This window comes from Kogia breviceps, chromosome 2 (genome assembly GCF_026419965.1).
Source record: "Kogia breviceps isolate mKogBre1 chromosome 2, mKogBre1 haplotype 1, whole genome shotgun sequence".
Taxonomy (NCBI): Eukaryota; Metazoa; Chordata; class Mammalia; order Artiodactyla; family Physeteridae; genus Kogia; species Kogia breviceps.
In genome coordinates, this window is record NC_081311.1 from 157,208,181 (window position 1) to 157,224,872 (window position 16,692).

The window sequence follows — 16,692 nt, forward strand, 5'->3', positions numbered from 1 at the left end:
TGGTCTTTACGATGTTTCATTTTGATAAATTTATATTAAGAGAAATGAAGGAGGTATTATTCCTCTAATAAAGCCTTTATGCTTTCTGCTCTGAGAAGGCATTGGTGTCCTCCAAATTATGAGTCATCTCATTGCATAAATGAGGAAACATGGAGAAGTGACACCCCCAAGAACACATACCTACTTAGAGGCAAATCCAGGATTAGAATGCAAAGGTCTTAGTTCCTTAGCTCTTTTATTAGTGTTACATTACCTTCTTTGGGAAAATGGCAGTGGTAGGTGGTAGAGGTGTGGTGTGGTATAGTCTTGATTAGATAAGGAGCCCACTAGTTTTTCATACGATGGCTGTAATAGCAGTTTATCAAGTCCTTGCTTGTCAAGAACTGGGCTTAGTGCTTTCGTGCCCATTGTCTTGTGAATCTTCACAAGATAATCTTTCATTCACAGCAGTGTCCTGTCGAGCCAGAAACAAAGTTTGAGAGGTAGTTTGGGTGACTTTAAATATTAAGTATTGACCAGGGCAGTGAAATAGGTAATGTTCTTTCTGTACCGTCTTGCCACAAATAAGGGCTTTCATAGCCATTTCCTTTTTTGCTTATTTTCAAAAGAGTGAGGTATCTGTGTTCTACACAATTGCCCTGCAGTTTAGTATAGTAGCCTTTCAGGTATCATTTTTTGATGACCCCTATTTTATACTCATTCTGTACCAGTAAGCTGACACTATTTATAATCATCTGTTATGTACGTTACACAAGGCCAGAGGTAATGTGTTAGAACTCTTTGCATCCTGTGGCCATTAGTGACAGAACACTCAATTGTTTGTCATGCTAGGTGATAATATAGCAGTTGCTTATTCTTAAAAATGCTATTGTAAAATGTGCAATATGTAAGGAGGAATTCTTAATACTCATATGATAGTATATCATATTGCCCTGGTGTAAAAATAAATTGGTTTCCTTCCTACTAGGTTTGTTCTCAATACAAAGGTTAACATGCCACATGAAGACCACATCACAGCTCTCTGTTTCTGTAATGCAGAAAAATCTGAAAACCCCACCTTGGTTACAGCTAGTAAAGATGGTCACTTCAAAGTGTGGATATTAACAGATGATTCTGATATATACAGTAAGTTACTTAAATATAGTATGTCTGTATGTAGTGCAGTTTTAAGAATTGATATATTTATCCTCTCATGAATTATATCCATTCTGGGAGGACATTTTCTACTTTGTTTAATTCTATAGGATATTGCCCAATTTCAAAAGATTTGAGAGATTACATTTTTACATGCTTTTTCTCCCAAATCTTTACTTATTTTATGACATTCTTGATTAATCGTGTGCTAATTATTCCAGTCTGTGAGGCTACAGTAAAAAGGGCTTTTGCAATAGTCCCTTTACTGTTCCACTAGAGGAAGGTCAAGTTCTCTTGGAAGGGATGCAAATTTCAAATCAGTCAATGATTTGTAACTAAAATTTTGGAGAGGAGGTTTTGTGTTGTGTTTCCTGTTTCTTAATCCATATTTCTTATAAATTCCCTAAAATATTATCTAGCATTTGTACTATTTCTATGGTCTATATTTTCACAGAAAAAGCTGTTGGCTGGACCTGTGACTTTGTGGGTAGTTATCACAAATACCAAGCAACTAACTGCTGTTTCTCCGAAGATGGCTCTTTACTAGCAGTTAGTTTTGAGGAAATAGTTACAATATGGGATTCGGAGACATGGGAACTTAAATGTACATTTTGTCAACGAGCTGGGAAAATAAGGTAGGTAAATAATTGGGGGAGTATGAAGTACTGGGTTTGTTTTTTTTTAAATTCAAACAAGGCTTTTCTACATAAACTTTAGTAATTAATTTATGCTTTCTCCAGAGGTATCTTGTGGGTCAGTGGTGCCAGCAGCTAACCAAAATACTGGGAAGCTAAAAACTACTGGGTTTATGAACCATGTGCATTACTTTTCTTGGTTGTACTACACAATAATAGAAGCTATATATAAGCCTCAGTAGATCCAAACAATGTGTATTTTCTCTGTATTTTCATAGAAGCAATGTTATGCTCAAACTTAATTGTTTGTAATAATGGCAAGGGAATGTAACAGCAGTATCTTCCATTTTATTTCTGGTAACTTGGGCATTTGAGGACAGAATGGGAAGTGGCTGTTTCTAATTCCCAACATGTCTAATTCTGAATTTTCTTTGTAAAACTTTCTTCAGAATTATTTATTCAGAATATTGCAGATTTTCCTCTTGAGACAAAGAAGCATAAAAAAGAGTTTTTGTTAAATAACTTGGTACGTTTCACATACATTTTCTCTATGTGTCAATTATTGTACCGTACAGCATATTAGAGAAAAGAATTGGTCATCAAATCTGTTTTCCTAAAGAAACAAAATAGCTAAATAAAACTTTCCTGTTGTGCTCCTTACCCCCTTTCCTGCAGAATAATTATGAACAAAAACATACACGTCTGTCTAAAAATTTGCATTGCACGAAGCTAGTACTGTGCAGGAAGTCTGCAGTCCTTTGTAACTACATGTGATAGAACTGACTGTTGTTAACGTCCTTGTTTTAATCTAGGCACCTTTGCTTTGGGAGATTGACTTGTTCCAAGTATCTTCTTGGTGCCACTGAAAATGGCATTCTGTGCTGTTGGAATCTGCTCAGTTGTGCATGTAAGATATTTTTTGCTATAAAGTGATGACAAAGCACATAGGAAGTGGACATTAACTAATCTTTGGCCTTTTAGGACTTCTGGATGATATCTTCATATCTTTACCCAGAGAATATGTAATTTTTTACGTGGTGGTACATTGTACCACCAAACTTTGGAGTGCTATGCCTGTAATAGTAGACTTTGATTAAAGTTGACCCTCGAGCGATGCGGGTGTTAGGGTCGCCGACCCTCTGTGCAGTCAAAAATTCACTTACAACTTAAAAGAGAGTCAGCCCACCTTGGATTGAGCAGTTATTGGTAGTACTTGCTATTTTAAAATCCACTTGTATGTGGACCCTCACAGTTCAAATCCATGTTATTCAAGGGTCAACTGTATTTATAAACTGCCTAATTGTCAGCAAATCATCTTCCATTATCCTCACCTTTTTCCAGTGTCTTCATTGTATGACTTTGTTGCCCTCCATATTATCCATCCTCATAACAATTTGAGGAAAGTTTCTGATAGTTTATAATGCATATTAACCTGCAGTGTACCTGACAGCATTAAATTTGAATGTAGCCAATCACAGTCCTCCTAACAAATGTGAACTTTGTGGCATTTTACTCATCCGAGTATATGTTTGGAAGACATTGTGGTTAACTTTGTAATGAATGTGTGTGATAACATTTTTTTAAATATTCTCTACAGTGATTCTGGTTAACATTTTGCCCACATTTAGCAGTAGTGGAAAAGCACCAGACAGAAGTTGCACTGTAATAACCATTTCATAGCATGTGGAAGAAGTATCAATACTTTGTTTTTCTGCTTCTTGCCCCTCGTTTTAGTGCAGACTTCCACAGATTATGTCAGTGTGTTCTCCATGTATTATCTGGAATGGTAAAATCCCTATTCCTAAAAATAATAGAATTGATTGTCCCAATAAATATTGAGTACCTAGTTTAAATAACAAGCTTATAAAGCTTTTGGTAAATCTCTTCTTAGAAGTGAATCACTTTTTTTTCCCCCAGTGGAGTGGAGTGCAAAATTAAATGTGAGAGTTATGGAACCTGATCCCAATTCAGAGAATATTGCTGCAATCTCTCAGTCTTCCATGGGTTCAGACTGTAAGTACAGACCATTCTTTGACAGAAGAAGTCTATTACCTAAATTTTCTTTTTAACACCTTTAATATAATTTGATTTAAACTTACCTTCAAATCAGATGTCCATTTGAAGCCATTTGCCTGACCACTGCCCTTCCTTTCTTGAGTTCCAGCTCCAGCACATCCCTCATTTTTCAACATGTCATTTGCTACTCAGCCTTCAAAATCCAAGAGAGATTTTGCCTCTTTTAAGCATTCCTAAATCCCCCAAGGAGCTTTTATCATTCTTCTGTGATCTTGAAGCCCTTTCTACAGATTTCTGTTCTAGTGCTTAAGACAAAATACTGCCATAGTGTTTTGTTGTCTGTTTTCTGCAGTTGACCCTTCTCTCAGAAACAGGAATTTTTGTTTCTGTTTTTCATCTTCAAAGCCCTCATTCCTAACTGGCTTGGCACATAGTAAGCATCAAGTAGATACTTGTTGACTCAAAGCCTAAAATAATCATGACCTGATAAATTTACTCAATGGGGTAAGTCCCAGGATGAGTGTGGTCTGCCAATCTGAGGCTGAAACTAACCTTTGCAGGCAAAATGTTGTTGTCTGTTTGGTTTTTTTTTCTCTAGTGTTTGTGTTTAGACCTAGCGAGCCAAGGCCATTGTATATTCAAAAAAATATCTCCAGAGAGGAAGTCCAGTGGGGAGTGTTTGTTCCACGAGATGTCCCTGAATCATTCACCTCAGAAGCTTACCAGTGGCTGAACAGATCACAGTTTTACTTCCTAACAAAATCACAGGTAACCATGCACCTCAGAAAAGGCGGTCATGTTATATGTGTGATTTTCAGTTGCTTTAATATTTGAGAGTAATAGCCCAGGGCAAGTGGAATAGTTTTATTAAAGGATTACTCCTCTCCCCTCCCACTCCCCTGCCAAACCATCTAATGTGCTCTGTACAGTCATATATTACTGGTGGGAGTATATTCGCCCACACCTTTGGGGCTAAGTATTGCTTGCATTCATTCACTCCATGACACCAAAAAAGATATCACCTAGAAGATAACTAGAATACTTTAAATTGTATTTATTAGAATGGCTCTTCTTTAATTTTAGTATTTGATTTACCATAAAGAAATTAGTGGCTTAAGTTTGACCCATCAGTTGAATTTTATTTCATTACTAATTCTTAAAAATGATCTTTGAGGGCTTCCCTGGTGGCGCAGTGGTTGGGAGTCCGCCTGCCGATGCAGGGGACACGGGTTCGTGCCCCGGTCTGGGAGGATCCCACGTGCCGCGGAGCGGCTGGGCCCATGAGCCATGGCTGCTGAGCCTGCGCGTCCGGAGCCTGTGCTCCGCAACGGGAGAGGCCACGACAGTGGAAGGCCCCATGTACCACAAAAAACAAACAAACAAACAAACAAAAAAAAACAAACAAAAATGATCTTTGAGGACAATCTTACAACTGTCATAACAGTTATTAAACACGTTTTAAATCTTTTATTACTTTTCTGTGAGCAGATACATTTATATCAATATGAAAAGTCAACATCATTTTCTAACTTTAACATTTAGATTTGCACTTTACAGTTTATATTTTGCATCATTAATTGACCTCTCTTTTCAGAGTTTATTGACATTCAGTACACAGTCTCCAGAAGAGAAACTCACACCAACAAGCAAACGGGTATGTTCTAGTCACTCGTGGTGCAGATCATGCACATTGCCTCCCTGCAAAGATAAGGTTATCTTTTAGAATTCAGCTATGAGAAAAATGTTTTACCTGCCCTAAAGGGGAATTAAAATTACATACTTAGAAACTACTTGCTTCGTTTGATGTCATAGTGCTCTTTGAAAATGTAGTCTCAATTTGTAATATCAGTAATATATGCTTGTGATTTAAAGAATCAAATAGTTCCACAAGACTTCTTGGGGAAAACTTGAACGTCACCACCACTGCCATTACCTACAAAAATACTCTCAACTCTTTGAGTTGAAGTTTTTATTTACCTCCATATCTCTAAGAAACATGTTTATATTGCTAATTCTGGATTTTTCAGATCTAAGTATTATTTGTTAACTCTGATCTATTGATGTTGAAGTTTCTTTCACACCACTCCCACCATATACATAACATACCCCTGCATATTTTCTGTCCCCTAATTTTTCCAGTATAGATAAATCTTAAATTGGTCAGGTCACTGTTCATCCTTAAACATGTAAACACAATTCATAGCTGAGCCACATAGTAATAAACAGGTTGTTTTTCCTTTTGTGACCAACTTCTTTTCTCTGGAGTTATTGATTGTCTTCTTTTTTCATTTGCTCAGTTTTCTATTTCTCACCTAATTCACCCCAAAACTCTACCCTGTAAGTCCTCTCTCATTATTTTCAGACATATTAGGTATTCTTTCGAGTCTTGAAGAAATATTTTCAAGAGCCTTTGTCTGACCTGCTTCTTTCTGAACTGATTGCCCTGTAAACCTGCTGCACAGTAATCGTCTTAGGATCTATATTTGCTACCATTCTGGGGATTTATTCACATCTACTGTAATAGATCCTGTAGTTTTTCTCCTTCTTTGGTCACTCCCTTGCTTTGGTAAAGCACATCCTATTGGTGCATGGGAAGTAAATTTAAGACATTGCATGTTTGGACATGCTTTTATTCTCTCCCATTGGATTGGTTGGTTGGGTAGAGTTCTAGGTTGAAAATCATTTTGTCTTAGAACTTTGAAGATACTGTCTTATACTTTATCTGTATCCTGACTTGTTTATTTTTCTCTGAAAATTCACTGAATTCGTTTAACATTTTTTTGTTGATCATTACTATATGTTCTAGACATTTGGGATATATCAGTGAGCAAAAGAGTCAGGTCTCTAAACTAGTGGTGTTTATAGTCTAACAGGAAGGCACAGATAATAAACATCAAGTAAGTAAAATATATAGTATTTTAGAAGGCAGTAAGAATTATGGGAGGAGGAATGGTGGGAAAGGGAGTGTGGAGTGCAGTTTGCCTTTTTAAATAAAGCAGTCAAAACAGGCTTTAATGAAAAGACTTTGACTTTTCCTCTGAGTTAAATGTAGAGACCTCTTTGAGGGTTTTAATCAAAAAACTGTCTAAGGAGAAGAATTAATTCTTTCTTTGCCTTCATTTTCTCTAGAACTGCTATTATTTACTGCTGGACCTTCTAGAATGGTGCTCTCTAATATTTTCTCCTGTTTTCTTCCTGTTGTCTGAGAGGTTTCCTCCTCTTTTCATCTGATCCTCTATTTTTTTTCTCTCTCTTAACATGGTTCATTTCTATTAGGTTTTTATTTCCAATCTGTTTTGGAGATTTTCATCGAAGTCTCATGACTCTTGGCTGTCTGCTCTTATTTAAAAGTGAGCAAAATCGCCATTTGGAGGTTTTCTGCCTAGGTGGAACTTGACCTCTGGCCTCCACTATCTGCCTGAGCTATTATGAGAAAATCTCCAAAGTCATTATTTTTAGGATTTTTTTCTCTTAGATTGGTCAAATTGTCCAGGTAAAATTCTTCCAAATTCTTGCCTGAAAGATGTCAACCTGGCTGCCAGTGTTCTGAGAAGCACCCTCTATGGAACACAGCTGCCTTCAGCTGTGAGGGCACCTCCACCCCGCCACACACCAAGCCATCCATTCTAAAGACACACTTTATTTCACTCTTCAAGGAACATACTGCCAGCTCTCTGCTGGGGCTGAGGAGGAGATATGGAAACCTGAGTGCTCTCTAAATAGACCTTCAACCAGGCTAACTTGTTTCTTTCTTTCTTTTTTATTTTTTAGCCTTTTACAGAGGAGGTACTGTTACCATTAGTACCAATTCTTGAGTGTTTGCAGGATTCTACAGTATAAATGGGGATGCTTTTAGCTTTCTTCACCACCAGCTTCGAATCCTGCTTTCTCAGGTCTACTAAGTTAACTACCACCATTCAAACTGCTTTTCACTCTCTACATCACACAGTGTCTTTATTACTGTGGATTTATGCTCTTTTGAAAACCCGTTTGCTGCCATTTTTGTAGGATTGGGGGACTAAGTGGTGGCTGCACATTTTGTTCTGTCATCGAAGTGTCTACTGTTAGCTTTTCCCATAGTAAATTCACTGCCCTCGGTTGCTTTACCTGTGAAATGAAAGAATCATACTAGATAATTTCTATAGTTCCCTCTGTCGGACATGTTACGACTGTGATACTTCTTATTGCCTCAAAGGCAGTTCCTCCTTTTTAGTGAAGTAATTTATTTCCCTTTGTCTTAAATCCTTACAGCTATTAGCAGAAGAAACTCTTCCAACAACCCCATTTTATTTCATATTGGGAAAGCACAGGCAGCAACAGCAGGATGACAAGTTAAATGAAGCCTTGAAGAATGAACTGGTACAACTACCCTTAACAGAAAACATACCTGCAATTAGTGAGGTAAGTAATTATTAATTGCTTATTAGTGCGAAACATAAGTTTATTATAATATTAATAGTGTAAATTAATTGCTTACCGATGTGAAATGGGTTAAACGCAATAAAGTTCCTTAAGTTAGACTTTATACAGTCTGTAACAATTAATTTTTAAATAATCATTTATACACTGCAATTTTTTTTTGAATTTTTGGATTTTTTTTATTTTTTTATACAGCAGGTTCTTATTAGTTATCTATTTTATACATATTATTGTATACATGTCAATTCCAATCTCCCAGTACATCCCACCACCACCTCTGCCACTTTCCCCCCTTGGTTTCCATACCTTTGTTCTCTACACCTGTGTTTCTATTTCTACCCTGCAAACTGGTTCCTCTGTACCATTCCTCTAGGTTCCACATACATGCATTAATATACAATATTTGTTTTTCTCTTTCTGACTTACTTCACTCTGTATGACAGTCTCTAGGTCCATCCACGTCTCTACAAATAATCCAATTTTGTTCCTTTTTATGGCTAAGTAATGTTCCATTGTATGTTTGTACCACATCTTCTTTATCCATTCATCTGTCATTGGGCATTTAGGTTACTTCCATGACCTGGCTTTTGTAAACAGTGCTGCAGTGAACATTGGGGTGCATGTGTCTTTTTGAATTATGGTTTTCTCTGGGTATATGCCCAGTAGTGGGATTGCTGGGTCATATGGTAGTTCTATGTTTAGTTTTTGAAGGAACCTCCATGATGTTCTCCATAGTGGCTGTATCAATTTACATTCCCACCAACAGTGCAAGAGGGTTCCCTTTTCTCCACACCCTCTCCAGCATTTATTGTCTGTAGATTTTTTTATGATGCCCATTCTAACTGGTGTGAGATAATACCTCATTGTAGTTTTGATTTGCATTTCTCTAATAATTAGTGATGTTGAGCAGCTTTTCATGTGCTTCTTGGCCATCTCTATGTCTTCTTTGGAGAAATGTTTATTTAGGTCTTCTGCCCATTTTTGCATTGGGTTGTTTTTTTTTTTAATATTGAACTGCATGAGCTGTTTATATATTTTGGCGATTAATCCTTTGTCTGTTGATTTGTTTGCAAATGTTTTCTCCCATTCTGAGGGTTGTCCTTTTGTCTTGTTTGTAGTTTCCTTTGCTGTGCAAAAACTTGTAAGTTGATTAGGTCCCATTTGTTTATTTTTGTTTTTATTTCCATTCCTCTAGGAGGTGGATCAAAAAAGATCTTGCTGTGACTTGTGTCAGAGTGTTCTTCCTATGTTTTCCTCTAAAAGTTTTATAATGTCCAGTCTTACATTGAGGTCTCTAATCCGTTTTGAGTTTATTTTTGTGTATGGTGTTAGGGAGTGTTCTAATTTCATTCTTTTACATGTAGCTGTCCAGTTTTCCCAGCACCACTTACTGAAGAGACTGTCTTTTCTCCATTGTATATCCTTGCCTCCTGTGTCATAGATTAGTTGACCATGGGTGTGTGGGTTTATCTCTGGGCTTTTTATCCTGTTCCATTGATCTATATTTCTGTTTTTGTGCCAGTACCATATTGTCTTGATTACTATAGCTTTGTAGTATAGTCTGAAGTCAGGGAGTCTGATTCCTCCAGCTCCATTATTTTCCCTCAAGACTGCTTTGGCTATTCGGAATCTTTTGTGTCTCCATACAAATTTTCAGATATTTTGTTCTAGTTCTGTAAAAAATGCCATTGGTAATTTGATAGGGATTGTATTGAATCTGTAGATTGCTTTGGGTAGTATAGTCATTTTCACAATACTGATTCTTCCAATCCAAGAACATGGTATATCTCTCCATCTGTTTGTGTCATCTTTGATTTCTTTCATCAGTGTCTTATAGTTTTCTGAGTACAGGTCTTTTACCTCCATAGGTAGGTTTATTCCTAGGTATTTTATTCTTTTTGTTGCAATGGTGAATGGGATTGTTTCCTTAATTTCTCTTTCTGATCTTTCGCTATTGGTGTATAGGAATGCAAGAGATTTCTGTGCATTAATTTTGTATCCTGCAACTTTACCAGATTCGTTGATTAGCTCTAGTAGTTTTCTGGTGGCATCTTTAGGATTCTTTATGTATAGTATCATGTCATTTACAGACAGTGACAGTTTTACTTCTACTTTTCCAGTTTCTATTCCTTTTATTTCTTTTTCTTTTCTGATTGCTGTGGCTAGGACTTCCAAAACTATGTTGAATAATGGTGAGAGTGGACATCCTTGTCTTGTCCCTGATCTTAGAGAAAGTGCTTTCAGTTTTTCACCCTTGAGAATGATGTTTGCTGTGGGTTTGTCATATATGGCCTTTATGTTGAGGTAGGTTCCCTCTATGCCCACTTTCTGGAGAGTTTTTATCATAAATGGGTGTTGGATTTTGTCAAAAGCTTTTTCTGTGTCTATTGAGATGATCATATGGTTTTTCTTCTTCAACTTGTTAATATGTTGTATCACATTGATTGATTTGCATATATTGAAGAATCCTTGCATCCTTGGGATAAATCCCACTTGATCATGCTGTATGATCCTTTTAATGTGTTTTGGGATTCTGTTCGCTAGTATTTTGTTGACGACTTTTGCATCCATATTCATCAGTGATATTGGTCTGTAATTTTGTTTTGTAGTATTTTTGGTTTTGGTATCAGTGTGATGGTGGCCTCATAGAATGAGTTAGAGAGTGTTCCTTCCTCTGCAGTTTTTTGGAAGAGTTTGAGAAAGATGGGTGTTAGCTCCTCTCTAAATGTGTGATAGAATTCACCTGTGAAGCCATCTGGACCTGGACGTTTGTTTGTTGGAAGATTTTTAGTCACAGTCTCAATTTCATTACTTGTGATTGGTCTGTTCATATTTTCTGTTTCTTCCTGATGCAGTCTTGGAAGGTTATACCTTTCTAAGAATTTGTCCATTTCTTCCAGGTTGTCCATTTTATTGGCATGGAGTTGCTTGTAGTAGTCTCTTAGGATGCTTTGTATTCTTGCGGTGTCCGTTGTAACTTCTCCTTTTTCATTTCTAATTTTATTAATTTGAGTCCTCTCCCTCTTTTACTTTTTCTTTCTTTTTTCTTTTTTGTCAGCTTTGCTTATGGTTCAGGAGATTCTGCAGAGAACAGTCCCTGTGTATTCTTGCGGTGTCCGTTGTAACTTCTCCTTTTTCATTTCTAATTTTATTAATTTGAGTCCTCTCCCTCTTTTACTTTTTCTTTCTTTTTTCTTTTTTGTCAGATTTGCTTATGGTTCAGGAGATTCTGCAGAGAACAGTCCCTGTGGCCAGTGAAAACAGTGATGCCGTGTGTGTGTATGCGAGTATAAGCATCCCTCAGAACACAGGCTGCCATACTAGACTGCATGTTGGAATCTCACGAGGAGTTTTTAAAAATAAGGAAAAAATTTATTTTAAAAAAAGCCTAGGCTGCACTCTAGACCAATCAAATGAGAATCCCTGGGGTGGGACCCATGAATTGGTATTTTTTAAAACTCCCTCTTTTTCTTGATGAGTTTGGCTAAAGGTTTATCAATTTTGTTTATCTTCTCAAAGAACCAGCTTTTAGTTTTATTGATCTCTGCTATTGTTTTCTCTTTTTCTATTTCATTTATTTCTGCTCTGATCTTTATGATTTATTAGCATCTAACTTTGGGTTTTGTTTGTTCTTCTTTCTCTAGTTCCTTTAGGTGTAAGGTTAGCTTGTTTATTTGAGATTCTTCTTGTTTCTTGAGGTAGGCTTGTTTTGCTATAAACTTCCCTCTTAGAACTGCTTTTGCTGCACCCCATAGGTTTTGGATTGTCATGTTTTCATCGTCATTTGTCTCTAAGTTTTTGTCTTTGTTTTTGCGTTACACGGGCCTTTCACTGTTGTGGCCTCTCTCGTTGCGGAGCACGGGCTCTGGATGTGCAGGCTCAGTGGCCATGGCTCACAGGCCTAGCTGCTCCACGGCATGTGGGATCTTCCCGGACCAGGGCACGAACCATGTCCCCTGCATGTGTTCTCTTGGTAACGTATTGTTTAGCCTCCATGTGTTTGCGTTTTTTACATCTTTTTGCCTGTAATTGATTTCTCATCTCATAGTGTTGTGGTCGGAAAAGATGCTTGATATGATTTAAGTATTCTTAAATTTACTGGGGCTTGATTTGTGACCCAATGTGTAATCTATCCTGGAGAACGTTCCATGTGCACTTGAGAAGAAAGTGTAATCTGCTGTTTTTGGATGGAATGTCCTATAAATATCAATTAAATCTCTCTGGTCTATTGTGTCATTTAAAGCTTGTGTTTCCTCATTAATTTTCTGTTTGTATGATCTGTCCATTGGTGTGAGGTGTTACAATCCCCCACTATTATTGTGTTACTGTCGATTTCCTCTTTTATAGCCGTTAGCAGTTGCCTTCTGTATTGAGGTGCTCCTATGTTGGGTGCATGTATAATTGTTATATCTTCTTGCATTGATCCCTTGATCATTATATGGTGTCCTTCCTTGTCTCCTGTAACTTTCTTTATTTTAAAGTCTATTTTGTCTGATATGAGTATTGCTACTCCAGCTTTCTTTTGATTTCCATTTGCATGGAATATCTTTTTCCAACCCCTCACTTTCAGTCAGTATGTGTCCCTAGGTCTGAAGTGCATCTCTTTTAGACAGCATATATATGGGTCTTGTTTTTGTATCCATTCAGCAAGCCTGTGTGTTTTGGTTGGAGCATTTAATCCGTTCACGTTTAAGGTAATTACCGATATGTATGTTCTGGTGACCATTTTCTTAATTGTTCCGGGTTTATTTCTGTAGGTCCTTTTCTTCTCTTGTGTTTCCCACTTAGAGAAGTTCCTTTAGCATTTGTTGTAGAGCTGGTTTGGTGGTGCTGAATTCTCTTAGCTTTAGCTTGACTGTAAAACTTTTGATTTCTCCATTGAATCTGAATGAGATACTTGCCAGGTAGAGTAGTCTTGGTTGTAGGTTCTTCCCTTTCATCACTTTAAATATATCATGCCACTCCGTTCTGGCTTGTAGAGTTTCTGCTGTGAAATCAGCTGTTAACCTTATGGGAGTTCCCTTGTATATTATTTGTCATTTTTCCCTTGTTGCTTTCAGTAATTTTTCTTTGTGTTTTTGTCAATTTGATTACTATGTGTCTCAGTATATTTCTCCTTGGGTTTATCCTGCCTGGGACTCTGCGCTTCCTGGACTTGGGTGGCTATTTCCTTTCCCATGTTAGGGAAGTTTTCAACTCTCATCTCTTCAAATATTTTCTCGGGTCCTTTCTGTCTTCTCCTTCTGGGACCCCTATAATGCGAATGTTGTTGCATTTAATGTTGTCCCAGAGGTCTTTAGGCTGTCTTCATTTCTTTTCATTCTTCTTTATTCTGTTCCCTGGTAGTGAGTTCCACCATTCTGTCTTCCAGTTCACTTATCCATTCTTCTGCCTCAGTTATTCTGCTATTGATTCCTTCTAGTATATTTTTCATTTCAGTTATTGTATTGTTCATCTGTTTGTTGTTTAATTCTTCTAGGTATTTGCTCTTTAGTTTTTCTAGGTCTTTGCTGAACATTTCTTGCATCTTCTCGATCTTTGCCTCCATTCTTTTTCCGAGATCCTGGATCATATTCGCTATCATTATTCTGAATTCTTTTTCTGGAAGGTTGCCTATCTCCACTTCATTTAGTTGTTTTTCTGGAGTTTTATCTTGTTCCTTCGTCTGGTACAAAGTCCTGTGTCTTTTAATGTTGTCTCTCTTTCTATGAATGTGGTTTTTGTTTCACAGGCTGCAGAATTGTACTTCTTGCTTCTGCTGTCTGCCCTCTGGTGGATAAGGCTATCTAAGAAGCTTGTGCAAGCTTCCTGCTGGGAGGGAGTGGTGGTGGTGGAGCTGGTTGTTGCTCTGGTGGGCAGAACTCAGTAAAACTTTAATCCGCTTGTTGGTTGTTTGGCCTGAGGCAACCCAGTACTGGAGCCTACTGGGCTTTTGGTGGGGCTAATGGCAGACTCTGGGAGGGCTCAGACCAAGGAGTACTTCCCAGAACTTCTGCATGTGTCCTTGTCCCTATGGTGAGCCACAGCCACCCCCCCACCTCTGTAGGAGACCCTCCAACACTAGCAAATAGGCCTGGTTCAGTCTCCAGTGGGTTAGGAGACTAACCACTGCTCCTTCCCCTGGGTCCTGATGCACACACTACTTTGTGTGTGTGCCCTCCAAGAGTGGAGTGTCTGTTTCCCCCAGTTCTGTGGAAGTTCTGCAATCAAATCCCACTAGCCTTCGAAGTGTGATTATCTAGAAATTCCTCTTCCTGTTGCCGGACTCCCAGGTTGGGAAGCCTGACTTGGGGCTCAGAACCTTCTCCAGTGGGTGGGCTTCTGTGGTATAAGTGTTCTCCAGTTTGTGAGTCATCCACCCAGCAGTTACTGGATTTGATTTTATTGTGATTACGCCCTTCCTACTGTCTCATTGCAGCTTCTCCTTTGTCTTTGGATGTGGGGTATCTTTTTTGGTGAGTTCCAGTGTCTTCCTCTTGATGTTGTTCGGCAGTTAGTTGTGATTCTGGTGCTCTCACAAGAGGGAGTGAGCACACATCCTTCTACTCCACCAGCTTGAACCAATCTATGTACTGTGCAACTTTAATTCCCAAAGTAAATGGTCTAAAACTTAGAGTTTCTGATTATCGTAGCCTGACATGGGTTTGGGGGAGAGGTTAATCTATTTTTTTAATTATTAATTTTATTTATTTATTTATCGGTTGTGTTGGGTCTTCGTTGTTACGTGCGTGCTTTCTCTAGTTGCAGCGAGCGTGGGCCACTCTTTGTTGTGGTATGCGGGCTTCTCATTGAGGTGGCTTCTCTTGTTTCAGAGCACAGGCTCTAGGTGCACGGGCTTCAGTAGTTGGGGCACGTGGGCTCAGTAGTTGTGGTGCACGGGCTTAGTTGCTGTGTGGCATGTGGGATCTTCCCAGACCAGGGATTGAACCCATGTTCCCCTGCATTGGCAGGCAGATTCTCAACCACTGCGCCACCAGGGAAGCCCCCAAAGTAGGGAGATCTTTGGTTTGGTTTTTCTGTGGGGAGAGCCTGCTGTTGATGAAAGCCTTGGCATTTCATCTTTTTAAATGAAACCCTGTTTTTCTGTTTTACTGTAGCTTCTTCACACTCCAGCCCATGTACTGCCATCTGCTTCTTTCCTGTGCTCCATGTTTGTAAATTCATTGCTGCTGTCTAAGGAGACTAAGAGGTAAGGCAGTTCATAAGATACATTTAGATACTCTGTTTTGAGAAATAGGATGGTTTGTGTTATCCTTGATTAGAATATTCTTTCCCTGTGTTTCTCTTTATTTCAGCTTTGACCTATAGTTAAAGGATATAGGATTACTAAGTCAAATAAATAAAATACATTGAAACTATATATCAGAGATCTTTCATGGTAATGCGTTAAGGGTTTTAAAATTTCATGTTTTATAAATGTGCCTGTTCTTTTATAATCATAATTTTTAAAGTATATTCAATAATAAGAATTTTCATTTATTTTATTAATGATTATGTTTTTTCATAGATACCTTAAATTGGAAAGTTATTGTTTAGAAATAATTTTTAATAATAATTGTTGTATTTTATTCTGTTATTGTTAAAGTGCTGAAGAAATTCCTGATGATGTCAGTATGGAAGAAGAAAAAGAAAGTGTTGATTCAGATGAAGAAAATAATTTCACTGAAAAGGTCCAGGATACAAATAACACAGATCTGGGAAAAGACATTTTACAGCAGTTGTCAAAATCTGAAGAAAAGGAACTGAGAAAATTTAGGAAAGTAGACTACAGTTGGATAACTGCTCTTTAAGCCTTGGAGAATAGAGGAGGGTTTTACACTTTGTTTTTGTGGTTTATTTGTTTTGTGGTTGTTTTTTGGTTGTTTTTATTGTATGTTGATATTCCAAAATTCTATTTTAATGTTATTTCTGTTCATAAAATGTTAAATATTAACAGGCTCTACTTTTTAAATGAGGGTAATATGAAGCTATATTTGCATCATGTTTTAGTTGCTATATACATCATCTCATTTCACTTACCAGTCCTATAGAGTAGCTAGATATTTTCTTCACAGGTGCTATAGCAGAGCTGGGACTTGAATTTATACAGCATAAGTCCCCCTGTCTGCAATTTGGAGATAGATATTAAAAGTCAAAAGGTTTTGTTAATGATGTTAAGTTCAAAATTCATTTGGTGGCCAAATATGACCTGAACTGAGATTCTCTGTAGTCTTGTTTGATCCCTCTTAGAGTATTTCTCATAGAGAAATTTATAAAAATGATTTGATTATGGTGGTATTTCACAGACCCCGCTGAGGATTTTATATAATATGAGCTGCCTGAAATCTGAAAAATTCTACATTCACATCATCTGCTCCCATATCTTTCGGGTAAGGTCTTGTCTACTATACCTGTAAATAAAACTTTCATGACAGCCTTGGCAGGTAAGAAGAGCTGGTATTACTCTGTTAGTGTTATGCCTTTATACTGAGTCAAATAACAACTACTT

General features: G+C 37.6%; 1 protein-coding gene across 1 annotated transcript in view; it reads left to right on the plus strand.

Annotated features, from left to right (window-relative positions):
- Positions 1 to 16,401, plus strand: part of WDR75 (WD repeat domain 75) — a 42,614-nt gene extending 26,213 nt beyond the window's left edge. The window contains exons 14-22 of the mRNA XM_059055268.2: positions 968 to 1,125; positions 1,589 to 1,769; positions 2,582 to 2,676; positions 3,687 to 3,782; positions 4,384 to 4,553; positions 5,380 to 5,439; positions 8,037 to 8,186; positions 15,302 to 15,393; positions 15,790 to 16,401. Of these exons, the coding sequence (XP_058911251.1) occupies positions 968 to 1,125; positions 1,589 to 1,769; positions 2,582 to 2,676; positions 3,687 to 3,782; positions 4,384 to 4,553; positions 5,380 to 5,439; positions 8,037 to 8,186; positions 15,302 to 15,393; positions 15,790 to 15,994 (1,207 nt within the window). The 3' untranslated portion in view covers positions 15,995 to 16,401. The remainder of the gene's footprint in view (positions 1 to 967; positions 1,126 to 1,588; positions 1,770 to 2,581; positions 2,677 to 3,686; positions 3,783 to 4,383; positions 4,554 to 5,379; positions 5,440 to 8,036; positions 8,187 to 15,301; positions 15,394 to 15,789) is intronic.
- The last annotated feature ends 291 nt before the right edge of the window (positions 16,402 to 16,692 follow it).